This window comes from Dasypus novemcinctus, chromosome 13 (assembly GCF_030445035.2).
Source record: "Dasypus novemcinctus isolate mDasNov1 chromosome 13, mDasNov1.1.hap2, whole genome shotgun sequence".
Taxonomy (NCBI): domain Eukaryota; kingdom Metazoa; phylum Chordata; class Mammalia; order Cingulata; family Dasypodidae; genus Dasypus; species Dasypus novemcinctus.
In genome coordinates this window covers 58102274-58122055 of record NC_080685.1, presented here as the reverse complement: position 1 = coordinate 58122055, position 19782 = coordinate 58102274, and the positions used below count along the sequence as shown (strand labels likewise).

The 19782-nt window shown below is 37.9% G+C and overlaps 1 protein-coding gene across 2 annotated transcripts in view; it reads left to right on the top strand.

The window, feature by feature from the left end:
- Positions 1-19782, top strand: part of ABL2 (ABL proto-oncogene 2, non-receptor tyrosine kinase) — a 163767-nt gene that overhangs the window by 107044 nt on the left and 36941 nt on the right. The window contains exons 2-3 of one of the 2 annotated variants that reach the window (XM_004478228.5): positions 17420-17482; positions 18738-18908. In XM_004478228.5, coding sequence (XP_004478285.1) covers positions 17420-17482; positions 18738-18908 — 234 coding nt within the window. The remainder of the gene's footprint in view (positions 1-17419; positions 17483-18737; positions 18909-19782) is intronic. The other variant, XM_004478230.5, reaches the window with a different exon arrangement.

Sequence of the window (19782 nt, the reverse complement as noted above, 5' to 3'; positions counted from 1 at the left end):
CTGTGTCTCTTTTTGTTGTGTCATCTTGCTACGTCAGCTCTCCATATGTGCGGCACCACCCTGGGCAGCTCTCCTTACAGAACGAACTCCTTGCATGTAGGGCTCCCCTATGCGGGGGACACCCTTGCATGGCAAGGCACTCCTTGCACACGTAAGCACTGCACATGGGCCAGCTCATCACACAGGTCAGGAGGCTCTGGGTTTGAACCTTGTACCTCCCATGTGGTAGGCATACACTCTATCTATTGAGCCAAATCCGCTTCCCTCTGATGGTGCCTTGATTTGGACATTTCACAGCCTCAGAACTGTAAGCTTTTATCCAAATAAATCCCTTTTATGAAAGCCAACATATTTCAGGCCCTCACTGACATGGTCCAGTCAAAAGGCCCTATACCACAGGAATGGATTAGTTTAAAAAAAAAAAATCATCTTTTTCTTCTTGGGATTCATAAATGAACTTCAAATGTCACTGGTGATCACACCTTAACTGAGTAGTCTCATCAAAAGATCCTACTTACAATGGGTCTACTGCCACAGGAATGGATTAAATTTAAGAACATGTCTTTCTGGTGTGCGTATAGCATCAAACTATCACACCCAATATATTGAATTGAAAGTTGCTTCTTTGTAATAGAATTACAGGTTGAGATGGCATTACTCTGGACAGTATTGATTATCTTAATTTCTAACTTGGAAAAAGATTGACAGAGTCTTGAAAAATCAGTAGATTCTCTGAGACTTAGCTTTTTTGATTGCTAGAAGGATAAAATATTTTATAGTGAAATATATAACACTGGCATGGAAATGTTTCTTTAAGAAACTTTGACTTCCAAAGATTGTATTTAGAGGACAATGACATCCTACTATTAATAAACTCAGATTTCCAGTTTGTTAGATTGTTGTCATGACATGATTTTAATTACATAATGTTGTTATTATAATAGCATAATTAATTTTGATGAGATTATTGTTTTTATGTATCTTCAGAGGTCTGTGAGTTCATTGAATGTTGGTGCTCACCAGGACCTTGATATCTACTTGTTTAAGAAAATAACAGATGAGATAACTAAGGCCAAAAATGTTAAGTAACCTACCCAATACAACCCTGTAAGATAGTGGAATAGCTAGGACCAGAGCTTGTATTTTCTTTTGGTCCAGGATTTCTTTCATTCATGCATAAGATGCTCAGCTTTTTATTGAAGTTTATTTATATTTACTCATTATCCAAAGTAAAAGTATTACCTATTATTCTAAACCTCTTTTGTCTTCTACTTAATAATATAAGGGTTAAAATTAGATAATTTGCAACTTTAATTATGATTGGTTTAACTACTTCCTTTCCACTCACTAAAGTATGCTACAATGTGTCACCAGAGAAGTGATGATTTAAAGGGGGGTGCCAGAGGTAAATTTTTTTTTTGGTTTGAGGATGGAATATAATTTTATCCACTGTTCTAGATTATGACCTGGCAAACTGCAGCTTAGTGGCCACATTTGACACACTCCCTGTTTTTGTGTGGCCGGCAACCCTAAGAATGGATTTTACATTTTTGAATGGTTGAAAAAAAATCAATAGAACAGTACTTCTGTGTAAAACTCAGATGTCACCATCCATCAGTAAAGTTAGGAACACAGTCATACTCATTTGTTTACATGCTGTCTATGGCTGCTTTCACCAAATAATGGCAGAATTAAGTAGTTGTGATGGAGACAGTGTAGCCTGCAAAGTCTAAAATATTTACTATCTGACCTTTTACGGAAAAAGTTTGCTGGCCCTTATTTTAGATAAAGCTAAGTGTATATGCAAGGGAACATTTTCATTTAACCTTGTTTGATTTTTTAATTGAACAGAAAGAATACTTATCTGCCCTTTTGCAAAGCTAGACCTTTCTATCTTGAGTGAGTAGTGTGGCCTTGAAGGAAGAAATTAGGTACTGTAGAACCAAATCCAGTGTTCTATGTATTTCCCTTTTATAAAACCCTTTGGAGCCATTAAAGAGAGAGTAACTTGAAGACAAGAATGTTAGGAAAGAGCTGGGAGAAGATGCAGAACCTTGAAAATAGATAATAGGAAAAATGTTTTTTGTTGAAGTCATTTTTGAGCAAACTTGGGCAGTTTGCTTAGAACCAGGAAGTGCTAGTTGAGTCTTTTCTTTGTTGTTTTTAAAAGATTTATTTATTTACTTTTATTTTAATTTATTCCCCTCTTATCTGTCTACTCCTTGTTTGCTTGCTTCTCCAGGAGGCACTGGGAACCCAGAACCTCCCATACGGGAGGTGAGTGTACAAAGGCCTGAGCCCCATCCGCTCCCTGTGGACTACGGCGTCTGCTGGCTTTTGGCATCTGATTGTTTAGGCGTCTAGCTTGTTGCAGTGGGTGCAGCGTCTAGCTCATTGTGGTGGGGGTGCGGTGTCTGCTCGTCTCCTTTAGGAGGCACCAGTACCCAAACCTGGGATCTGCCAAGTGGTGGGTGGGCGCCCAACTGGTTAAGCCACATCCACTTCCCTCCACTCAATTTTATAAAACCTGCTTAAAGAAAAAGATGGACTTCTGGGAAGATGGTGGATGAGAAAGACAGGTGACTCTCCTTTGTCCCAGAAAAATAGCTAGAGAGCACGTAGAAGTGCCTTTCTTAAAATGTTCTACAGTGTAGGACACCAGGGAAAGGCTGGACACCACCCATAAGAGAGGGATACAGGAGAAAAATCTTGACAGAAAGACCATGAGTAGAGCTGCAATTGCAGCTGCCAGCACCCTTCCACCGTAGTACTAGCTGACAATTTTGAATTCCAGGCTTTAGGCCGGTGGCAATAGACAGAAGGGGCCCCCAGGGACCCACTACTCCAGGAAACAAGAGAGAGAGGAACATAGCCTAAGGCCAATTGAGTTTTTGGCCGACAAATTTGGTCTGCTTTGTCTTGGAGCCCTAACAGGCTGGGTGGGGCCATGCCATTTTTTGCCTTTGGAGCCCACACAGGGCTTAAGAGATCTTACCCCCTCAGTCTCTCTCCCTATTGACCTGGACTATTGAGGACACAGAGGGGAGTGGAATTATTTCCTACCCATGAAGCAGGAGGGAGTTGCCAACAAAGGTTAGAAACAGCCCTTGAGAAACTTTGATGTCTTAGAATGCATAAAAAACCTGTATTGATCCTACAAGAAATAAAGGAACTCAACAAACAAATCACACTTAAAGAGATTGCATCAGTAATCAAAAGTCTCCCAACAGAGAAAAATCCAGTACCAGATGGCTCCAAAGGTGAATTCTACTGAGCATTTCAATAAGAATTAACACCAATCCTGTTTAAACATTCCAAAAAAAAAAAAAAATTGAAGAGGAGGGAATATTACCCAATACATTTTATGAAGCCAGTATCACTCTAATATGAAAGCCAAATAAAGATACTATGAGAAAAGAAAATTACGGCCCAACCTTTCTAATGAATTTAGGTACAAAAATCCTCAACAAAATACTTGCAAATAGACTCCAACAGTGTATCAAAAGAACTATATACCACAACCAAATGGGATTTGTTCCTGGTATGCAAGGCTGGTTCAATATAAAATCAATTAGCGTAACATTCAGCATTAATAAATTGAAGGAAAAAACCCACATGTACATCTTGATCAATGCAGAAAGGCATTTGACAAAATCCAGCATCCTTTCTTGATAAAAACACCTCAAAAAAAATAGATGGAAAATTCCTTAATGTGAAAAAAGGCATATATGAAAAACCCACTGCCAACATCATACTCAATGGAGAAAGGTTGAAAGCTTTCCCTCTAATGTTGGGAATGAGATAAGGATGACTGTGTCATCACTATTATTCAGTATTGTGCTAGAAGTTCTAGATAGAGCAACTAGACAAGAAAAAAATAAAAGGCATTCAAATAGTAAAAGAGGACGTAAAAATTCACTATTTGCGGATTGCATGAACCTGTATTTAGAAAATTCTGAAATATCTACCAAAAAGCTACTTGAGCTAATAAATGAGTCCAGCAAAGTGGCAGGATACCAAAAGCAAAACAAAACAAAAAAAACATGCAAAGATCAATAATGTTTCTCTACACTAGTATTGAACAGTCTGAGGAGGAAATCAGGAAAAAAAAATTCTATTTACAATAGCAACAAAAAGACACAAATACTTAGGAATCAATTTAGCCGGAGACAAATAGGACCTATATGCAGAAAACTACAAAACTGCTATAAGAAATCAAAGAAGACCTAAACAGTTGGAAAGACATTCTGTGTTCATGGACTGGAAGGCTAAATAGTGTGAAGGTGTCAGTCCTAGCCAAACTGATTTATAAATTCAATGCAGTGCCAATCAAAATTCCAACAGCCAATTTACAGAATAGAAAAGACAATTACCAAATTTATTTTGAAGGGAAAGTTTACCCAGATAGCCAAAAGTATTCTAAAAAAAGAAGAGTGATGTGGGTGGAATTTCACTGCCTACCTTGAAACATACCACAAAGCTACAAAAGAGGTCAAAACAGCATGGTAGTAGCATAAAGGCAGTTTGTTCAGTGGAATAGAACAAAAAGTCCAGAAATAAGCCCTCACCTCTACGGCCAACTTGTTTTGACAAACTACAAAGTCCATGTTACTGGGACAAAACAGTCTCTTCAACAAATGGTGCTGGGAGAACTGGATATCCATAACCTGTCTTATCTTCTCTATAAGAATCAATTCAAAATGAATCAAAGACCTAAATATAAAGCCAGGACCATTAAACTACTAGAAGAAAATGTAGGTAAGAATCTTCAGGATCTTGTCGTAGGTGGTCATTTCTTGAACCTTACACCCAAAGCATGAGCAGCAAAAGAAAAAATTGATAAATGGAACCTCTTTAAAATTAAACAATTTTGTATCTCAAAGGACTTTGATAAAAGAGTTAAAAGGCAAATGACTCAATGGGAGAAATATTTGGAAATCACATATACAATAAGGGTCTATTTATCCGTGATATAAAGAGATGCTATAACTCAAATAAAAAGATAAACAATCCAATTAAAAAATGGGCAAAAGGGAAACGGACTTGGCCCAGTGGTTAGGGCGTCTGTCTACCACATGGGAGGTCCGCGGTTCAAACCCCAGGCCTCCTTGACCCCTGTGGAGCTGGCCCATGCGCCGTGCTGATGCACACAAGGAGTGCTGCGCCACGCAGGGGTGTCCCCCGTGTAGGGGAGCCCCACGTGCAAGGAGTGCGCCCCATAAGGAGAGCCGCCCAGCGCGAAAGAAAGTGCAGCCTGCCCAGGAATGGCGCCGCCCACACTTCCCGTGCCGTTGATGACCACAGAAGCGGACAAAGAAACAAGATGCAGCAAATGGACACAGAGAACAGACAACTGGGGGGGGGGGGGCGGAGTGGGAATAAATAAATAAATCTTTAAAAAAAAAATGGGCAAAAGACTTCAATAGACATTTGTCTAAAGAGGAAATACAGATGACAAACACATGAAAAATGTTCAACATCACTAGTGATTAGGGAAATGCAAATCAAGACTACAATGAGATATCATTTCACACCAATTAGAATGGCCACTATTAAAAAGACACAAAAGTACAAGTGTTTGGGAAGTGGCTATGATTCAAGCAATTGAGCTCCAGATTACCATATGGAGGACCCAGGTTTGTCCCCCAGACCTCCTGGTTTAAAAAGTGTCCCAGACCTGCGCTGTGAGGTGTAGGGCCCCATGTGGTGTGGAGATAGGTGCAGGCCCCATGTGGCAAAGCAACACACCAAAAAGACAATGATGCAACCAGATGAGGGAAAAGAAAAAGAACTACAAGTTGGAGAGAATATCGAGATATAGGAATGCTTATTCACTTTTGATGGGAGTGTAGAATGTATAGCCACTGTGGAGGGCTATTTGGCAGTTCATAAAGAAGTTAAGTATAGATTTGCCACATTACCTAGCAATACCACTATTAGGTATATACCCTGAAGAACTGAGAGCAATTACACGAACAGAGATCTGCACACTGATGTTCATAGAGGTGTTATTCACGGTTGCCAAAAGATGGAAACAACCTGGGTGTCTGTCAGCTGATGACTGGATAAATAAACTGTGGTGTATGGCATATTATACAGCTGTAAGAAGAAATGAAGTAGTGAAGCATATGACAGCATGGATAAGCCTGGAGGGCATTGTGTTGAGTCAAGAAAGCCAGACATGAAGGGCAAATACTGCAGAATTACGCTCTTATAACTAAATATATTGCGTAAACTCAGGGAGTTAACAACTAGAATATGGGCCACCGGAGAATAGAATGAGGTTAGAGAATGGAAACCTTGTGTTTAATCTGTGCAGAATTGGTATAAAGGTCGTTTGTTAATCTCTGGAAGTGAATAGAAATGGTGAAAGCACATCATAATGTTTGTAACTAGCAGTGCTATTATATGGGTATGACAGTGGTTGAAAGGGAAAGTCTAAGTTTGTATATGTTACTAAAAGAAAGCTAAAAAATATAACATGGGACTCTATGGCATAGTAAAACCTCATATGAAATAGGAATATGGGTAATATTATATATATGACTTTTTCTTTGAAACTGAACAAATGTGTTTTAATGGTACAGGATTACTATTAGGGAAGCAGGTATGGCTCAAGTGATTGGGCTTCTGCCTACCATAGGGGAGGACCCGGAGTTCTATCCTTGGGGCCTCGGTAAAAATAAAAGGTGGGCCTGTGCGGCAAGCCAGTGCCTGTGCAAGTGAGTCATGCAAAAAGATGATGACACAACAAAAGAGAGATAAAGGGGAGAGTCAAGGCAAGGCGAAACAGAAACCAGGAACTGAGGTGATGCAAATGACAGGGAACCTTTCTCCACATCAGAGGTCCTCAGGATAGAATCCCAGTGAATCCTAGAGGAGAAAAAACCAGAAGACAAAAAGACAGATAGACACAGAAGGCCACACAGCGAATGGACACAGACAGCAAAAACAGCAGGGTGGAGAGGGAGGGGGAAAAAACTAAAAAAAAAAAAAGATTACTATCGGGAAAAAAAGCCACATTTTGCTAAGTGAAAGAAACCAGACATAAAGTACTACATAGCATATGATTCCATTTATATAAAATGTAAATATGAATCAGTTTATAAAAATGAAATTAGTGGTTTTGTAAGGCTGGGGAAGGATAGAGGGATTGAGAGTGTCTGCTAAGGGGTGCGGAATTTTTCTTTTTTGGAGTAATGAAATTGTAAAATTTTTTATGATGAATGCACAACGCTGTGATTATACTAAAAACCACTTGTTACACACTTTTGATCGGTTTTATGGTACATGAATATATCTCATTAAAACTGCTTAAAGATAAAGTAAAACTGAAAATATTGATCTCCGTTATTGACAATGTAAAGTAATTGTTATGGCCAGCGTCTGCAAAACAAACCAAAAAAATGCCTATGTTATTTTCAGTTGTGTTTTGTAACTGAGATAGATTTTATTAGCTTCTATATAAGCACTGCAAGTAGCAACTTTTAATTTACCTGGGTAAGGAGTAGGCTTGGTAAGGAGAAGGTAAATGAGAAAAGCAATTATAGATAAAGATGCTAAAACAAAACAAAATACTTTTTAGTGTGAACTTATTTAAATTATGTATTTAATATTTGAGAACACATTTACAGATGTCATTCGAGATTACAAAAATAATACAAGTGCAAGAGTTTTAAGTTTAATAGACATTATACTGCTGTAGAAAAAAAGCACAAAAAGTTACTTTCTTTTAAAATAATCTGTTAATTCTGTAGGCTTCTTGGCTGACTACTTCTAGCCAATATTAGTAGAAGGCCTGGATTGAGCCTCAGGCCTACTGCTTACTCCCTCTCCTTTTCCTTTGTCTCTTGTCTCCTGCATCTAACCCTGCCTCTTTTACATTGAATTCTGTCTGGATATGTTCTTCTTTTTGTCTCTGATGTGTGGCTAACTGCTGTGCTGGAGAGCTATAAATATGATTATCCTGTATTTAAGTACATCGTAGATATATCAGGTAGAGACAAGCAGAGAAAAAGAAATAGAAAGTACAGGGTGTCAGGGGATTTGCTATTTATATATGGTTCTCAGCCATGCAGGAAGAAAGGACCTATATCATTCTGGGTCCAATCAACAGACAGAAACCTCAAAGTGATTTAAAAATAATTATTAAACCATGATACAAAGGAACCAAAAGCTATAAGAGAACTCTGTAATCCTACAGAGTTCTCTAGGACTGGGGGAGAGTACCTAAGCAAACAGAAGTTTGGAAAAGGAATCCTTCCCTGAGGACAGGCAGTTCAGAGCCTTATTGGAGAAAGTATCATTGCTACCCACTTGATGGCAGAGAAGTTCAATGTTTGCCTGAGTCAAATATCTGGTACACAGTCACTCAGCAGGTAGGAAGCAACCTGAGGTGCAGGTGAGCCACAACTGGTGGCCAGTCACACAGTGTACAGTAGAAATGGGAGTGCCAGTGTGGACAAGAGGCCTGGAGAGCATAGTATTCATCATGGGGAGGGGAGCAGGAGAAAAACTCCATGGGGGTGAGTGAATGGAGGAGAGTTGGGGTGCTGGGCAGAGAAGAGGCATAGACTACAGGGTGTCCATGTCGGAAGGGCCTCAGCATCAGGAGGGTTATAAGAGTGGGCAGAATTGGGGTTCTGGTGTGGACAGGAGGCCTGGATCATGGGATGTCCACATTGAGTGAGACTGGAACTGCAAGGTTGCCAAGGGACCACCACACCTTCTGAATTATGGGATAAAGGAAGCTTTTTGTCTATAATTTCTTTTTAAAAAATTAATAGACCTTTATAGAATAGTTCTAGGTTTTTAGGATACTGAGCAGATAGTATAGAGAGTTCCCACGTAACCCTGGTGTCACTAACAGTTTACCCTATTATTAACTTCACGCATTAGTATGGTACATTTGTTACAATTGCAGCAATATTGAGACATCATTATTAACAATAATTTAGTAATTGGGGACCACTCTTTGTGTAGTACAGTTCTGTGGGTTTCGACAAATGCACAGTGTCATGTATTAGAAGTTACAGTATCATACAGAAGAGTTTCACTGCCCGATCTGGCTCAACTGATAGAGCATCCACCTACCATATGGGAGGTCCAGGGTTCAAACCCAGGGCCTGCTGACTGGTGTGGTGAGCTGGCCCACTTTGCTGTGCTGATGTGCACAAGGAGTACCGTGCCACGTAGGGGTGTCCCCTGCATAGGGGAGCCCCACGTGCAAGGAGTGTGCCCCACAAGGAGAGCTGCCCCATGTGAAAAAAGCACAGCCTGCCCAGGAGTGGCACCGCACACACAGAGAGCTGACGCAGCAAGATAACACAACAAAAAGAGACATAGATTCCCAGTGCCTCTGACAAGAATGCAAGCAGACACAGAAGAACACACAGTAAATGGACAGAGAGCAGACAATGGGGGCAGGGGGAGGATGGGGAGAGAAAAAACTAAAAAAAAGAAATCTTTAAAAAATAAATAAAAAAAAATACCCTGTGTTGTACCTATTCATCCCTTTGTACCCCCCACCCCCCCACCCCCCGCCAAAGCCCTGGCAACCACTGATATTTTTATTGTCTCTGTGTTTCTGTAGTTTTGTCTTTTCCAGACTGTCATATAATTGAAATCATATAGTATGTAGCCTTTTCAGACTGTCTTCTTTCTCTAAGCAATATACATTTCAGGTTCCTCTATATCTTTTTGTGACTCGATAACTCATTTCATTGTCGAAGAGTATCCCATTGTATGGGTGTATATTAGTCAGCCAAAGGGGTGCTGATGCAAAATACCAGAAATTGGTTGTTGTTTTTTTAAGATTTATTTATCTATCTCCTCTCCCTACTACCAGTTGTCTGCTCTCTGTGTCTATTTGCTGTGTTTTCTTCTGTGACCGCTTCTATCCTTATCAGTGGCACCAGGAATCTGTGTTTCTTTTTGCTGTGTCATCTTGTTGTGTCAGCTCTCCATGTGTGTGGCACCATTCTTGAGCAGCCTACAGTTTCTTTCGCGCTGGGCAGCTCTCCTTATGGGGCGCACTCCTTGCGCTTGGGGCTCTCTATGCGGGGAGCACCCCTACGTGGCAGGGCACTCCTTGCACGCATCAGCACTGCGCAAGGGCCAGTTGGTTTTTATAAAGGGTATTTATTTGGGGTAGGAGCTTACAGATACCAGGCCATAAAGCATAAGTTACTTGCCTCACCAAACTCTATTTGGAGCAAGATGGCTGCCAATGGCTGCGAGGGTTCAGGCTTCCTGGGTTCCTCCCTTCCAGGGTCTTGCTTCTCTCTGGGTTCAAGGTTCCTTTCTTCCTGGGCTTGTTTCTCTTTCCTCTGTGTGCTTACTTCCTGGGGTGCCAGCTTAAGACTTCAGCATCAAACTCCAATATCAAAACCACATTAAGAACCCTCAACTCTGTCATTTGCCATGCCCCCACCCCTTGGTGGGTGGGGACTCAGTGCCCTAATGACATGTCCCAATCAAAGCCCCAATGATAACTCAGTCACACCCAGGTACAGACCGATCACAAAACAATCCATAATCTATTTTTGGAATTCTTAACCATATCAAACTGCTACAGGGTGTATCACAGTTTGTTTATCCATTCACCTTTTAAAGGACATCTTGGTTGCTTCTAGGTTTTGGCAATTATAAGTAAAGCTGCTGTAGACATTCACATGCTGGTTTTTGTATGGACATAAGTTTTCAACTCATTCGAGGCAATTTCTAGGGCAGATTGCTTGCTGTACTATATGTAAGACTTTGTAAGAAAAGTAAAGGTAAGGCTTTGTAAGAAACTACCTTCTGAAGTGGCTGTACCATTTGTCATTCCCACAAGCAGTGAATCAGAGATCCTTATGCTCCACATCCTCAGCAGTATTGGTATTGTCATTGTCATTTTAATTTGCAATTCTCTAATGATATATTTGAGCATCTTTTCATATGCTTATTTGCCACCTGTATATCTTCTCTGGTAAAAAGTCTGTTCATATCTTTTTGCCCATTTTTTATTGAGTTTGTTTTCTTATTGAATTTTAAGAGTTCTTTGTATATCTTTGATATTATAATTTTTAATTCATCTTAGTAAAACTCTGATAAAACTACAATACAATATCACAACCAAGTCATTGACATTGTTACAATCAAAATACAGAATATTTCCATCAACACAAGGATCCCTCCAGTTGCCCTTTTATAGCCATGGCCTCTTCTCTTCTACCTTTACCCATTCATTAACCCCTGACTTTCACTAATCTGTTATCCATTTCTATAACTTTGTCATTTTAAGAATGTTGTATAGATGGAATCATATGATATGTAACTTTGGGGGATTGGCTTTTTTCAGTCAGCATAATTCTCTGGAGATTGATCCAGGTTGTTGCATGTACCATTTTCTTTTTGTTGTTGAGTTATACTCCATGGCATGAATGTACTACAGTTTATTGAAACTTTCACCCATTGAAGGACATCTGGGTTGTTTCTACTTTTGGGCTATAACAAATAGAGCTACTATAAGCATTCTCTTTAAATTTTTGTAATCCAGGGAAGAAGAAATTCAGTATGATATTTGAAATTTTCTGAGTCATAAATTGAGATAGCCTTCAGACATTTAACTTTTGCATTTCTCCAGGGGTTGACAGTACTAGTTTTTTAAAGGTTAATTTCATTGAAACTACAAGCTTTAAAAAGCCTGTAATAATTACCTACATCAAATTTTATTCTATCTCTAGTCAAGTTATGTTATAATTTTTTGTTTCTATTTTATTGAAGACTTTTTCAGTCCTGACTTCCTGAAATTTTACGCTGTTATCTTGATTACATAGGACCTAGAACAGTGCCTGGTACATAGTAGATGCATAATAAATATTTACTGAATCAGTGAGTCTTCTCAGCTCCACAGTTACAAACACTCTTTGCATTATATTTGTAGGTCATACCATTAATATTATCTACTATTTGTAAATTTTACTAGTTTAATTTTCATAAGGTACTCATATTCAGGTTCTTAGATTTTATTTAACTTTGTTCCTGCATTTTAACAAAGATTACATATTTGCTTTGAAAAGTTTAAAAGTCAAAAATATTTAACAGGGGAGTGGCTGTAGCTCAAGTGTTTGTGTGCCTGCTTCCCATGTGTGAGGTCCTGGATTAAGTCTCTGGTACCTCTTTTTTTTTTTTTTTTTTAAGAAACAAACAACACAGGAAACAGATGTGGCTCAACCAGTTGGGCTCGTATCTATCATATAGGAGGTACAGGGTTTGATGCCCAGGGCCTCCTGGCAAGAGTAAGCTGGCCCATGTGGCGAGCTGGCCCATGCGGAGTGCTGGCCCACACTGGAATGCCGCCCAGTGTGGGGAAAGTCACCCTGTGCAGAAGTGCCAGCCGACAGTGAGAACTGACACAGCAAGATGAGTACACACACAAGATGAGCACACAAGAGACACAGAGGAGAGAAAATAAAAAGACATAGGAGAACAGGGAGTTGAGGTGGTGGAAAAAAGTAATCACCTGTCTCCCACTCTGGAAGGTCTCAGGATTGTTTCCTGGAGCCGCCTAATGAGAATACAAGCAGATACAGAAGAACACACAGCAAATGGACACAGAGAACAGACAACGAGGGGAACAGGGTGGGTGGGGGTGGGAGGTAGAAATAAATAATAAATCTTTTAAAAAGTATTCCTTTATAAAAAACAACAAAAAACAAACAAAAGGGAACACTGTTATGCCATGTTGCCACGTGTTTTAACCTTTAAGCTATAGAGCAAAAGCGTTAGTGAAGGCAGTCATTTCCTGAACTTCTGTGGTTATGAATCAGATCGTAACTATTTCTTTGACTTTGGATTTGTGGTTTCTTGAGCTAATTTAACTGCTATAAACGATGACTCTTGCTAGGCATTTCTTTTCTTTTAAAAGTGTATTAGTTCTATAGTAAACAGTTTTTCTCCAAGAAAGTTTTCTCTGCACTCTCAGCTCTTCATTAGGAATGAAAACCCAACTGTACGTATAAATGTTTTATTGTTAAACTATTTGTTATTCATGTTTTGTTTTTCACTTTATTTATTTTGAATATTCTCATCGTTCTTGAAATAACTATTCTGATTCAGTCTCCTGCTATTACTAGACATTTTCCTTTAGGTCATTCTCCACCCACTTCAGGAGCTGGAATGCTTACCCTACCCTTCTATTGGTTCCCTTCGGCTACTGGAGTACATGAGTAACTGTCACATGCATATGGTATTACTTGTCAGAGAGTGGAATTCTAAAACTTCCCCTTTACATAGGACAGTTTAACTTTTGTGCTTCTGGGAAGAGGTATGGTTCTTGGGACAGCCCTACTTTCACCTAATAGTTATGGCAGAGATGAGAATGCATCACTTCGCTGCCTCTGCAATGAGGCCTCAGAATCTGCTTTACCCAACTTGACAGGTACAGTTCAGAGGTGATAGGTTGGGGGAAGATAGGTACTTACAGTAAGCAAGTGGTAATGGAGATTTAAAACAATCTGTACTATTGTTATCTTCATTGTTGGTGAGTGAAGGTTCATATGCTTTTTTCCCCTGGTATTTCATAATAGGATCTCAATAAATATTTATTGAATGAAAGAATAAATGAATAATATGCAATATTTTAATGTATTAAGATATGTATGGCTTGATGTGAAGAACTTAAATGACATTGAGAACTGTTGCATAATTTATCCAATTGCCTTACATAGTTTTTCAAATGTTTTAAATGTTAATAGCTTTTTAGAGAATGTGCAAATCAGATGAAGTAGAATTCTGATGTTTGTAAAATAATTGAAAATGCCTAAATTAAAAATTTTATATATTCTCCAGTTTCTACTTGATAGATTTCTAGCTAAACTGATAAAGTTATTGAATGGCTGATAAAAATCTTTTTAAAAATTAAACCTTAAGTTTAGGAATTATCTCTGAATTTGAGTTTGAATTTTATTCTGGATTTTAACTTGTTTAATCCTGATAAATGACTTCTTAAAAGTTGCTACTTCTTTACCTTTTCTTAATAATCATAATATATTTCTGCTTTCTGTGCCCTTTATACTATAAGTGAAAATCAGTCTTAATATTATGTCCTTTAAATATATGATCTACAGCTATACCAGTAATTAAATGAAAGACTAATTCATACACTTGTGGGTACAGTACATCTGAATCATCCAGACACATCTGTTTTTAAGTCTAGAGTGAAGAAAGTGGCATGGACTAGACTCACTTGGTAATGCTGTGACATTTGCTTATTCTTTCCATAGATTTTTTGTTTTTCCCCATTTTCTTTAGCTTGCTCTCCTCTATTTAGTTCTTTAATTCTTCATGATTCAATATATATTTATTCTTAGCCTGAGGAAAAATTTAGGATTTTTAAAAACACTTCCTTTTGCTTTGTGTTGGTGGGTAAGATGGCGTTTAAGTGTCTATGTCCTGTGTAAATTGATTGTACAGGAAATTGACCCTCACTTTGAGAACAAGAGAACAAATAAAAAGTGGGAGGAAAGACGGAAGGAAATAAGATATTTCGACTTGGCCAAAAAGATCGTAAACCAGAGATGGAAAGAAGGAGAGTGGGGAAAAAAGGATTGTTTTGCAAGTTGTAGTTCCTTTAGTACTTTTGGTCTCAAAAAAGGCTTTTATCCCGCATTTATTATGCTGTATATTTGAAAAATATATAGTATGTTTGGACTCTGTTTCTTCTACATTTATATAAAATTGTACAGTTGTTCTCATTCTGTTTCTTCCTTCGGTCAAGTAACATGGTTTTTAAGAAGCTGACTTGCCTTTAAATCTTTCTTTAGGCTTAATTTATATAGTTCCTTCCCCAAACAGATGAAACATATCTTAGATGTGTCCTTGTACACTGACAGTCTGTTGCTCTCCTGCCTTCAGTGCAGAATTCCTGCTTATCACATTTAACTTTTTTCTGCTTTCTGAATCCTTGCCTGACTCTAGAGTTTTGCCTTATATCCTGTCCTCTTGTAGCATCCCTTTAATACAGCAATTCATAAGATTTCATTCAACAAATATATTTGAGAACTTCTTATATATAGGCACTATTCTGGAGGCTTGGGCCTTCTCAGTGAACAAATCAGGCAAAAATTCCTGTTCTCATAAAACTTACAGCTAGTGGGGGAGAGTTAGATAATATGCATAAATATAATAATAAGTAAGTTATGTAATATGTTATATGGTAATAAGAACTATGGAGAAAAATGAGAAAAGGACATGTGGGGAATGTGCAAGTGTTGTGAGGAATAGATACATTTTAAAAATAGGATAGTGAGGGAATGCTATACCAAGAGTATAACGTTTGGGTGAAATATCATGCAAATATCTTGGAAAAGAATAGGCAAAAGGAAAAGCCAGTGGAAAGATCCAGAGTCAGGAGTGTGCCTGGCGTGTTCAAGCAACAACTGGTAAGACTGACTAGAATGAGGTAAGTTAGAACAAGGTAAGCTAGGTTGAAGTGAGCAGGAGATGAATTGGGTAAGACAGATATAGTGTAGGGCCTTTTAGGCCCTGCTAAGAACTTTAGAGTTTTCTCTAAGATGGGATGTCAACTCAAGTTTTGGGCAGAGGATTAACCTGATCTAATTTAGACTTTAAAAGCTGACTGATGTGTTGAGAATAGACAGTAGGGAGTAAGGATAGGAACATGGAGATCAGTTAGGAGGCTAGAGAAATAATCTAGTCAGAGATGGTGGTGCCAGGATGGTAGTAGTGGAGGAAGTGAGAAATGGATAGATTATGGATATATTTTTGAAAGCACTATCACTAGAACTTCCTAATGGATTGGACTTGGAATGTGAGAACAAGAAAGGAATCATGAATTATTCTAAGATTTCTGGCCACAGCACCTGAAAAATAGAGTTGCCATTAACAGATGGGAAATTCTGTGGGAAGAGCAGATTGAGGGGAAAGAATGAAGAGTAGTTATGCATATTAAGTCCAAATAATGTTATTATGGTTTATAATCCTTATATTCTGAAGCCCTATACAGTTCCTAGTATATAATAGATGGTCACTCAAGTTATTAGTTTTGTAAACCTTCAATTTTAATACACTGAGTCTCACAAAATAAGGTATAAATGTATGGCATTTGTATATTTTTGATGTGATGGAATTTAAGAAGTCGTTAGAGTACCTGCTTAGTACTATCTCTAACTTGAACATTAATGGTACAAAAGTTCTGGTTACCCTTGTGTTTTTGTTTCCCTGATAATTCCAAACAAGGGGGAATTTCTCCTATCTAAAAAGAAGGAAATGTTCTTGACCTTTCTGATCATTTAAAATTTTTTTAGCAATAACCAAAAAAATTGTGATGCCACCATCACTGGCATGAAATGCTTATAGAATAGATCATATGCTGTTTAGTATAGAACCTAATAAATATTATGTTCTGTAATAGACTCTATACTCTTTTTTTGGCAGTTCTTTTCATTTCAATAAAGAATTGGCATTTTGGAGGCTGTTGGTAATTTTTCACTAGGGTAAAGAGAAATAGAGCACATGTGGCCAGTTTGAAGAATATTTTCCATAACACAGGGTTTTAATTGTTTGGCAATCCTAAATTGGTTATCTTGGTATCTAATGTAGCTGTTCCCATTTGCTGTAATTCTGCGTTTAAACAAGGAGCAACATAGTATCTGTTTAAAATGAACCTTTCTGGATGTCTAGACATATCTTCAGGTTTGTCAGAATATTCTTAATTGTAAAAGAAAATTAATTGCGAAATTTTAAAGATTTTTTTTTTTTAAGAGGGAGAAAGAATGTGGTGAACCAAAACGCAGAAACTATTGGAATTACAGATCCAACTCACAACCAGAATTTCTGTCTATATTGTGTGGACATTATTAAGCCATTTTTAAAACATTGGTTAATATAATTTTATGATGAAAATAGATCTGATTGTTTCCTGTCCCATAGATTATATAATTTGACCATTCATTTAGGCAAAAGCTATTGAACACTTGTTACGTAACTCCTGAAAGAAAAAAGATACACTTCTTACCCTCCAAGGAACACATTTGAAGTTTGGGAAACAAACAAAGGATATGACAAGGATAAATAGAGGATGTTAATGTGGTAAGCATAATGCTTTTGAGAGCCCAGAGAGGAAGGAGCACGTGAGGTTTCCTAGTGGAGATTGTGTTGGAGCTGAGTGTCATGAGATGAGAATTTGTTAGCTAGTCAAAAGAAGGGTGGTATGAAAACAAGATGGGAAGCAGCATGGTATATGTTAAAGCTTAAGGTTTGAGGTTTGGAGTGGGGAGAGGCAAAGCTGGAGAAGTAAGTAGATGAACATCTGATCATTGAAGGTCTTGCAGACCAAGTTAAGGAGCTTTTAGCTTTATGGTGAATTATTGAAGTCTTATGAAGCATGACATGGTCAAATTTTTGTTTTAAATAGATCACTTTGCCAGCTGTATGGAGGATGGATTTGAGGGAGACATGACTGGAGGCAGTAGTCCAGGTGAGAGATGATGGTGGATCCAAACCAAGGCATTGGCAATAGACATGGAGAGGAGGGGATGGATTTGGAAAGAAGTAAAACCACAGATTTAAGGTTTTTCCCCTCAAATTATCACTGAGTGGAGGGAGTGAGACAGGCAAACAGAAAGACATAATAGAAAAGTGTCAATATTTGAAATCAGTAGTGGGGTACAGTTTACCTTGGAAATAGCCACTAAAAGTGGTCTCAATGATTAAAAACATTGCTACTGAAAGAACAGTGCATTCTTTGTATAATTGGCCTGACTATGAGAAGCAGATGATCTTTAACTAAGATGATGTGGAGATCACCTTTTCAGGTAGCTAGACTAAATTTAGAACCTGGAAAACCTTGAGGAAGAAACCAGACCTTACAAGCTTTAACTCTACTACACATGGTAAACTCAATAAATGTCCATCGATGGTAATATTTTTTCTGGAACCTTCAATTAAGTTATTGATTTTATTTTTAAATCCACTGCTTAGAGTGAAAAAAAGTCATTAAAGCAGTTAACAGTTGTAAGCTTTTATATTATAGACAGTACATGGTAACATAAGGGTATTGGAATGCTGAGAGTATCTTGTGTTAAACAAAAATGTATATTTCTGTGGTTTAACAGATAACTTTTAGGATTTTTTTTTCTAGAAGTAATTTTTCTATAGTTTTTTTACTATATGTAAATGGAGGGTCTGGATTTCTACTATATATATATAGATACATATATTTCTGAAAACTGCCTTCACAATTTATAACATAAGGAAAGAATAGTTTGAGAGGACTTATATACATAACCATTCTTTCTTCAAAAACTCAACAACAATAACAACAACAAAATATCCTGCATGCTTTATAAAGCTATCAGACATTTCTTTATGGATATACATACACATACACACATATATATTTTATAAAACTGTGCCTTTCCTATTCACTAATTTCTGATTTTGGTGAATGCATATAAATCAGGGCTAAACTCTCATTTTGTGTTCTTCTCTCTGTCTTGTTATATTTTTACCATGCTTTCTCATATTCAGGATATCAGGAGGTTACAGACTAGGAAATGGTAAGGAAACAGTGCCTATTTGCTCATTCTTCATGACTTCACAACTATGTAGCTCTGTGCCACCCTGGAACTGTCTATAAACCAGCAGCTAAAATTCTGTGTATGTTCTGAATTCAAATGATTTCTCAACTGTTGAACCTACTGTGAATTCTTTTCCTTTTTTGTGTCTTTCAGAAGCCTTGCACCGCCCCTATGGTTGTGATGTTGAACCCCAGGCACTAAATGAAGCCATCAGGTGGAGCTCCAAGGAGAATTTGCTTGGAGCCACTGAGAGTGATCCTAATCTGTTTGTTGCACTTTATGATTTTGTAGCAAGTGGCGATAACACTCTCAGCATTACTAAAGGTGAGGCGTCTATGTAACATCCTCTCACTTTCCAGTTTTCATTAGCAGTCAAGAAATAAAGGAGTCTGTTCTGGGTTCTGCCACTGACTAAAATTAGTTGCTCATTTTAGCCCAAACACTTGGTTCTTTGTCTATTTTACCTGTGTATGGGATAATACCACTTTCTCTGCATTATAGTGTTTATTAAGAAAAAATGAGATAAAACACCTTAGGAAAAACCACTACACAATAATATATATAAACTTTTCTCATTCTCAAAATTCTATATATAGCATGCCAACATTCATCTACCACAAAGGTATGACTTACTGTACCTCTGTTATAATTAAATAGTAGCTAACTAATATGAGTAATGCTGCCATATCTCAGTGCTACTCAAAGTGTTGTCCGTGGACTTCCTACTATCTGAGATCCTTTCATTATGTTAGCAATGAGATGAAGAGCTAGCACCCAGAATATATACCAACTACATCACTAAGCACACTGTTTATATTCAGTTCAGCTGACATACTCTTTTTTGGAGCAAGACTTTCTGCATAAAGAAAAAAGTTCAGTGATGCCCATTCTGGTGCAAGCTCCTTTCATGGACTGGTTTTGCGTAGTACTGGTCTATACAACTTAAATGTCTGGTATTTTTATTTATATGGATTAGTGAAAAGAATAGTGGGAAGAGTGTCTAATGTAGTCACACTCTTACTAGAGTGATAGATTATTTCAGTGGTAAGGAACACTAAGAGCGTGACCAAACAAAGTCACCCATTATTGGTTTTTTGAACAAAAAGAAATTGAAACTTTTTATGAGAGAGAAATAGGAGTATAGGAACATCCTTATGAATTGGATTGCTAGTCAGCCTCAGCTTTCTCCTGCTTTTTG